This window comes from Protobothrops mucrosquamatus, unplaced genomic scaffold, assembly GCF_001527695.2.
Source record: "Protobothrops mucrosquamatus isolate PMUCROS unplaced genomic scaffold, P.Mucros_1.0 scaffold10589, whole genome shotgun sequence".
In the NCBI taxonomy this organism is placed as follows: domain Eukaryota; kingdom Metazoa; phylum Chordata; class Lepidosauria; order Squamata; family Viperidae; genus Protobothrops; species Protobothrops mucrosquamatus.
Genome location: NW_015396375.1, coordinates 8,917 through 17,266, shown reverse-complemented (window position 1 = coordinate 17,266; position 8,350 = coordinate 8,917). Strand labels below are relative to the sequence as shown.

At 38.2% G+C, this 8,350-nt stretch overlaps 1 protein-coding gene across 1 annotated transcript in view; it reads left to right on the top strand.

Annotated features, from left to right (window-relative positions):
- Positions 1-2,543: 2,543 nt before the first annotated feature.
- LOC107301195 (neuron navigator 2-like) overlaps positions 2,544-8,350 on the top strand; it is a gene marked incomplete at both ends in the record, with an annotated part of 13,856 nt that continues 8,049 nt past the window's right edge. Inside the window, 4 exons of the mRNA XM_015830454.1 lie at positions 2,544-2,697; positions 4,831-4,990; positions 5,496-5,596; positions 7,332-7,427. Of these exons, the coding sequence (XP_015685940.1) occupies positions 2,544-2,697; positions 4,831-4,990; positions 5,496-5,596; positions 7,332-7,427 (511 nt within the window). The remainder of the gene's footprint in view (positions 2,698-4,830; positions 4,991-5,495; positions 5,597-7,331; positions 7,428-8,350) is intronic.

The window sequence follows — 8,350 nt, the reverse complement described above, 5'->3', positions numbered from 1 at the left end:
AACTTCTTTGCTTTTCATATCAGTTTATCTCCAGACCTTGTATCTCTTGGAGTATTTGCTTCCTCATTCCCCCCCTCCCCCCATTTGCCTCAGTTTTAAAACTTCATTCAACTTATGAAGAAATTGCTGCAATATTTTATTAAGATTTTCTCCTTGTTATTTCAGGGATGAATATGTGCATGTATTTCTCTCTTTGTGTTATTTCTCTCACTTAAACTACTTCAAGGCTAAAGTAAATTCAATCATTTTTAACTTCTTTGCATCATTATTCTTCCCAGCTGATAAAATCCCTATATCACTTTTCGTACTGTAGTTGCAAACAGCAGTTGAACAAAACGTTGCTGACATCTTCAATATTTGATAATGGGCAATTTTCACTTCCAGGCATTGAAGCACAAAATATAAATTTCTGCAAATAGCTCACTTTTAAAATTAAGAATATTTTTTTTAAAAAAAAAACTTTAGAAATGACATCTTCATGTTTAGATTTTTTTCAGTAATATACATGTAAGATATTTGAAATTGAATCTAACTATAAAGTGGAAATACGTTTGACTGTTTCCTTATTTGCCCTGTATATTAATTATAAAGGGGAGCTTTCTTCCTTAGAAAATATCTCAAATTACCAGATCAGTAGTTGAAATTGTGACTGAAGAGATGAGAATTTTTTTCCCAACAGCTACTTTAGTTTATTGTTTAGATCAGCAGTCCCCAATCTTCCTGGCTCTGTGGACCAGTGGCAGCTGAGGGGGAGGGGGGTTTCACGCGCATGCCACTTGAGCAAATGCAGCTTCACACACATGCTCGCCAGCTGCTTACACAGCCCGTTTCCCAACAGGCAGTGGCCCGACATCCGGACCACGACCCTGGGGTTAAGGACCCTTGATTTAGATTACAGATGAGCTGTTATAAGTATTTGTCAGTAGTTTTAAACGGGGAGAAGGAGGGGGATGCAAAAAGGTTACATTTATGACATAATTCATTGTTTATATTTCTGTAGTAACAAACAGCTTTCTTTCCTTACATACATAACCAAATCCACATTTCCCCAAAACTGGTGGTAGGAACAGCAGTCCAGAGCTGTGGTGGCACAGGTGGTTAGAAAGTAATATTGCAGGCTAACTCTACCCATAGGCAGGAGTTCGATCCTGACCAGCTCAAGGCTCACTCAGCCTTCCATCCTTCCAAGATTGGTAAAATGAGGACGCAGATTATTGGGGGCAATATGCTATAAACTGCTCAGAGAGTGCTGTAAAGCACTATGGAGTGGTATAGAAATCTAACTGCTATTGCTATTGCTATATGAAGGAAGGATTGAATTTACAATTGAATTTACAATTTACAATTGAATTTCTATGAAGCAAAATAAGAGAAAAGGAGCTTTTGTCCCCACATTTATTTTGTTGCCACAGCTACTAAGTTTGTCAGAGTGTCAACACAAGGGACCTGGAAGGTAAGGCCAAGGGCAACACTATCAGTAAAGGAGGAGGGCTGGTAGAAATGTTCAAAGGCAAGCTGCATATTCTACTGAAGCTTGGATTTAAACCCCAGTAGGAGAATTTGGGTCCCTTGAAAATTCACCTCTCCTTTGATGGCCAATTTTAATGAATTCTCAAGGTTATATTCCGTCTGAATTCTTTGAAATGCACCAGGATTCCTTCAGAATTCTCACTGTGCTTTGTTGTTTCTTGACTGCTGTACATTTACTTCCTTAAAAAAAGTGAACAGGAGTTATTTATAAAATGTGTATGTGAAAAACTGCCAGCAAATGATGCTCCTGGTCCTTTGTGAATTGAGAAAGTAATTCAATTTAGTTTTGTAAGGCAAAGGAAGGAAACAGTGAGAGAGAAAGCTGACACCAGGAAAACAAAGGGCACCTTTTCTTTTTTTTTTTTAACCTGGGCTGTAGAGAGTGCAAAAGAATGCTTTATGTCTGAAAAGGTATATGTTTCCAAAGCCCTCTAGAATCATACAGGGAGGCCCAGCTGTGCACTACACCTGCTGAGTCTAAATCTTTCTTTAAGGCCATCAATCTCCAAGTGACTGCTGCTGCTTCTCTATCTTCTTAATGTACTTGGGATTGTCAAGGTAAATGGATTTTCCACAGACTCTATACATCTAGCAGCAAGTTATCTACAGAAGCTAAATAGCTGCAGTTGGTCAGATCAAATAGTGCAAATACTATACCCCTGTGTGAGACTCATTGAAACAGCCACAGCTTTTCCCCAGACTGTGTGGCTGCTGAAGGAAAGATTCCGTATGGCTGTGCAGTCTTGGAAACGAGTTGTATGTGGGTGTTAAAACATTTCTTCCAGTTGGCTCCAAAGCAATGTTCATCCCTAAAGAATAGGTCATACATAAATTTATGTCTTGCGCTGATACCAATTTCAAATAATTATGCCCTGTGAATCTTAACATTAGCATAAAGTCAAAAAAAATCTTTGTTGAAACCTAGGGAACAAATTTTTAAATTTTACTATGCATTGTTCATATCTCCCAATATCTTAGCTTGATATTTATTTATTTTTTAATTAAATTCCCAGAATTTCAGAATGCATTGACAGTGAAGCTGAAACAGTTATGCAGCTGCGAAATGAGCTGAGAGACAAAGAGATGAAGTTGACTGATATCCGTTTAGAGGCCCTCAGTTCTGCTCATCAACTGGATCAGCTCCGGGAAGCTATGAACAGGATGCAGGTAGGAGCCTGAAAGCAGATCTGTTGTGTTAAGACGTTGGTGGTATTCTATTAATGCTTTCCATTGAGCAAAGATAATCAGGTCCCTGAAACAGGAATTTTCTTATGTACCAAATGCCAACACAAGGGCCTTAAATTACAGTTGCCACTAATTGTCATCCAGAAGTTCATAAGAAGCAACTCTGTTTGCTTGGTTCTTTATGCATCTGCGACTCTTCCGAACTTTGATAAAATTATACTCTGAGAAAATACATTTCCTACATCTGTGTGTTTCTCTAGCACTCTGCAGATGTTTACTCGAACATAAAAGAGCTTGGAGGTAGATAGAAGATGGAATATGCATGAAGCTTATCCTTTCTCTCCCCAACTCCCACAGGTTTCACTTGAAGGTCTGAAGAGCAAAGCTACAGTCAGATTTGCTTGTTTGCTTGTGCAGCTGTTTCTGGAACCTGATAAGGCAGGGACCTGAGTAACTCAAGACAGTTGTACTTGTGTTTTCTCAACTGAATGTGTGAGAGCTGAAGACACTGTGATTCATTGTATGCCACCTCCTTTATCTAGTTTTGCACTTTTATACATTCTTTTGTTTCTTGAATTTTTGTTTCATAAGTCTGTCTTGCTATCTTTATTGTTTTTATTTTGTATAATTTGCAATTAAATTTGCATCCAAAATAGACATTTTGGTACTATTTAAAAGTATAATTGCAATGGGAAAAAATGGAAAATTATATTAAAACATTATATGCCCTAGAGCAGACATGTGAAACACAAGGCCTGCGGGACGGATCCGGCTCACGGAGGGCCCAGATTTGGCCCCCGTGGCTGTGCCAGAAGTGGCAAGGGACTGGCCCCCGCTGCCCCACCCCAACCCAGCTGGGCACCCCCCGGCGCACATACATGAAACGGCGAGTGCTTAGGGGTTGATGGTGCGCAGCAGCAGCAGCAGCTGCAGTTCATTTGCTTCACCCCGGCCCGTCCCTCCCAACCTAACCCCATCACACCCAGCCACGCCCCACTTTGCCAGGCTCTCCTCATCCAGCTCTGCTTTGCCGGGCCGCGCCTTTCCTCACTCGGGCCATGGTGTTTGGTAAGCCTAGTGCCCCAGGGCATGCCCGGCCTGTGGGATGCCCAGCCTATGGGAGTGCGTGGTGGATGCCTGGCCTGTGGGAGCACATGGTGACACAAGCCGAGTGTCGGCCATCGCCCTCTCCGCCATGTGGTAATGCCGGATGCAGAGCTGCAGCCTGGAACTGCCCATGTGAGCCTCTGTGGCAGCTGGAGAGAAAGGGTGAGAAGGAGGAGAAAGTGTGTGTGTGTGTGTGTATGTGTGTGTGTGTGTGAGAGAGAGAGAGAGAGAGAGAGAAGAGGAGGAAGAGGAAGAGGAAGCTGAGGTGTTACAAAAAAGGGTAGCTTCCCTCTTTCTCCCCCTTCTCTTTTTTTAACCTCCTCCCACTCCGTTCAGGTGCAGCTGGAGGAAAAGAGCGAGACGGGGGAGAAAGCAGGGAGAGTTTTTGTGTGTTTAAATTTTATAGAAATGCAGCAAAATAATCTCCTGAGAGGAACCATAATTTCAGTGTTGTCAATAAACTCTATTCAAGTTTGCTTCTGAGAGGGATCACTATCTTTAACCACCTGCAAATCAGGTTTACAATTTAACTGAGAAAGCTACACTTTTGTTGCAGGATTGACAAAAAACACAGCTCAACCAAGGGAAGAAAAACTGCAAATGTTTTTTTTTTCTTTGAACTTTGGAGAGCTCTAGTGTGTATATAGTGCACCAGTTTTGCTCTATATCTAGTGACAAGAAGATAGACCTTATCTTTTGGTGAGAAATAAAAAGTTCATTGGAACAGGGTCAATGAAGAAAGTACAAAAGAAGGAAGCAGGATCTCAGCTACGTATTGTGTGGGTACATGTATGTAATTGTGTCTATCTTCACTTGAGATGCATCGTTAGAGACTATACTGGAGCATAAGTTTGTACTTCCTAGGAGTTTAGACACGCTGATCTCTATGATTCTTTCCAAACCTTACATTTTATGTTTTTATTATTCCATGATATATTGATCACATTCAGATATAACAAAAAGTACTTGTGTTTCTTCCTCCTTTACTGTTTTTTTAAAAAACTCCAGAGTGAGATTGAGAAATTGAAAGCCGAAAATGATCGCTTGAAATCTGAAAACCAAGGCACCTGTAGTAGAGCCCAATCTCAAGTTTTCATTTCATCGTCTCCAAGGCAATCTATGGGTCTGTCACAGCACAGTCTGAACCTCACAGAGTCAGCTAGTCTTGGTGAGTATGTAAGAAAGTCAGTGGGCAGGTTTTCTCCTGTAGCAGTGAATTCAATTAATAGATAAGATGTTAAAGTGGAAGAACGGGAATAGTAACAGAGTTAGTTCTTCTATAAGCTGAAATGTAATATAAACACAGCATTCTAGTTATGACCTCAGGTAAAATAAACCACATTCAGTGATCTGATTGCAAACATTTAGTAGAGTTACAGGTTTTTTTTTAAAAAAAGAAAACTTTGTGTTAATATTTATGTGATCTTTGTTTCTTACGTAACTATTCCCAGTTGTTAGGGGGTTTTCATTTGTTCAAAGTGTGCTTCATAATTTTCAAAATATAAAAGCTGACATTTTAAACAGTATGTGAACCTCAGCTTTCTTTTATAAACACATTTCTAGTCCATAAAGTAGCAGTCATAACTAGGACATGATGCATGTCAGAATTTCCAAAACCAAATCAAAAATAACCTCCAATATTTGAAGACAGAATCTGTGTTTCCTACCAACAGATATGTTGCTGGATGACTCCAGTGATGGTTCTTCTCGGAAAGAAGGTGGCAGGCATGTTAAAATAGTTGTCAGCTTTCAGGAGGAAGAGAAATGGAAAGAAGTGAGTCGAAATATTTTTGGTCTTGATAATATGATTAATCATGTTAAGAAATACAGGTAGTCCTCGACTTACCACAGTTTGTTTAGTGACTGTTCAAAGTTATAAGGCACTGAAAAAAGTGACTTATGACTGTTTTCACACTTACGATCATTGCAGCATCCTGGTCATGTGATCCAAATTCAGACGCTTGTCAACTGACTCATATTTATGACGGTTGCAGTGTCCCAGAGTCATGTGATCCCTTTTGTGACCTTCTGATAAGCAAAGTCAATGGGGAAGTCAGTGATTCACTTAACCATGATACTAATTTAACAACTGCAGTGATTCACTTAACAACTGTGGCAAGAAAGATAGTAAAATGGAGCAAAGCTCACTTAACAACTGTCTTATTTAGCAATGGAAATTTTGGGTTAAATTGTGGTCGTAAGTTGAAGACTATCTCTATAAGGTTACTATGGCTCTGTTTATTTAAATTATACAGAGTTTTTCCATTGAGGGATCCCCAAATCACTCAACGAGCGGTTTCTGAGCCAGGTCTGACACCAAATTGAAATGGGTCTTGAGAAAACCTATTTTGCCTTTGAACCAGATTTACCACCTTGCTCAAAACATAACTAGAGAAGGGTGTTAAAGAGAGAATGTGTCAGCACATTGTTCAAGTACCTCTTGAATGCACCGTCACCTTTCTCATGCTACGTGACTTCCATAAATTGAAATTGAGAATGCTGAGTTTTATTAAAACTAATCTTAGTTTTCAAAAGCTGTGCAAGGAAAGGTCATGTTGTAATTGCAGAAGTGCTTCAGTGCTGAAAAGATGAGTTCTGACTTGGGTTCTCCTAGCATATGTTGTTGTTTTTTACCCCTTGTACCTTATTTCATTGCTGCTCCTGATGTATGATTATGCTTGGACTTCTACTCCAGACTTAATGCCAGCAGCCATGATTGTGGTAACAACTGTTGTGAAGTCCAGACCTCTTAGTGCTTTAGGAATTTAGAATAAATAAATAGGGAAACTGAACCTAGCTTTGAGGGGAAATATTTTCAAGCTCTGTCTTGTACATATTGAAAAATGTCCTCTGGCTTTTCTCTTTTCTAGTTTTAAAGTAATTTAAAGTATTTGGGAGGAAAGTGATTCAACACCTACATCAGATGTAGAGCAAGGGGCAAAGGACTTTTCTTTTTCTGTTAGTAGAACTTGTTTTAGGCTAAATTAATTATTTTGGATGTGATTTCAGTCTAAGAAAAAAAATTATCCTACTCTGATGTTTCAGCCTCAATAAAATGCTAATTTTGACGTATCCCAGTTTCTTGATTTTAGATATAAAGAATATCTAGAGAATAGATATAAAGATAGATATAAAGAATATAGAGAAGGATGCTTGGACAGTGTCATGTGAACTATTGAACAAGAGAGATCCAAAGATATGTAAAATTACACAAGAAATTGTGCAATATTGTTTGCAAATAAAAATATCTTTCTCCATTATAGTTAGTATCTGATATAAAGGTCTTGCAACTTTAAGAGTATATTTTGGAATAATTTTGGTTAAAGATTGTGGAGCAATGCTGCTGGACCATAGTAAAATATTGTGAATTATTGAATTATTTATTTGAACACATTTCTTTTTTTCCCTTTTTACAACCCTGTAATACCTTCTATTGGGGTGGAGTCAGGGTGACTGAGTGGAGCTGAGTGTTGAACACCTTTCTTTTAACAGACTTAAATTTTATTTAGGATTCTAGGCCTCGCTTATTCCTAATTGGCTGCATAGGAGTCAGTGGAAAAACCAAATGGGATGTTCTTGATGGCGTTGTTAGAAGACTATTTAAGGTAAATAATGTTATATTGATATTTTTTCTAACAATGCCATATTTTGAAAGCTATCTTAGTGGGTTTTTTTTGTTTTTGTTTTTTTTCTCAAAAAATTTTTTTTTATTGTTTTCAACATAAGAAAAAAAGCAATCACAAATACATCACAATTAGAAACCCCCCCCCACCCCCCACCCGGACTTCCCAAACCTAATCCCAGGATACTATTCAACTAAAAGTAACCTTATACTAATATCCCTAACTCCACAAAATATAATTCTACATAAATAGGTGAAATATATGTATATATAAAAAAAGAAAAAAAAAATTTTTTTTATCTAAAAACCTAACCTATATTCCACCATTCTATGCTTATTTTGAATATAAACAATCCATCTTCTCCATATTGATAAAAATTGTTCATTTGAATGATCCTTCAAATAAGCCGAAATCTTTGCCATTTCAGCAAGATGCGAAACCTTCACTCTCCAGTCTTCTATTGTAGGTAAAACTTGACTCTTCCAATTTTGAGCTATCAGCAAACGGGCAGCAGTTAAACAATACAACATCAAATTCGTTTCTTTTACATCCAAATTATGTGTAATACCTAGGAGGAACAACTGAGGCAAAAAAAAAAATCTTCTTTTAAAAACTTGTTGTAAATTCCACCATAATTTTATCCAGAAGGCTTTAATAACCTTACAAGTCCACCACATGTGAAAAAAAGTTGCATCTTGTTGTCCATACCTCCAGCACTTGGATTCATAATTCTCATAAATGCGAGACATAGTTGCAGGATCCATGTGCCATCTATAAAACATCTTATAAAAATTCTCACGTAAATTTTGTGCCTGCGTAAATTTCACATTTCTCACCCATATCAACTCCCAGGTATCCATAGGTATTATTTCTCCTATATTTTGAGCCCATTTAATCATACAATC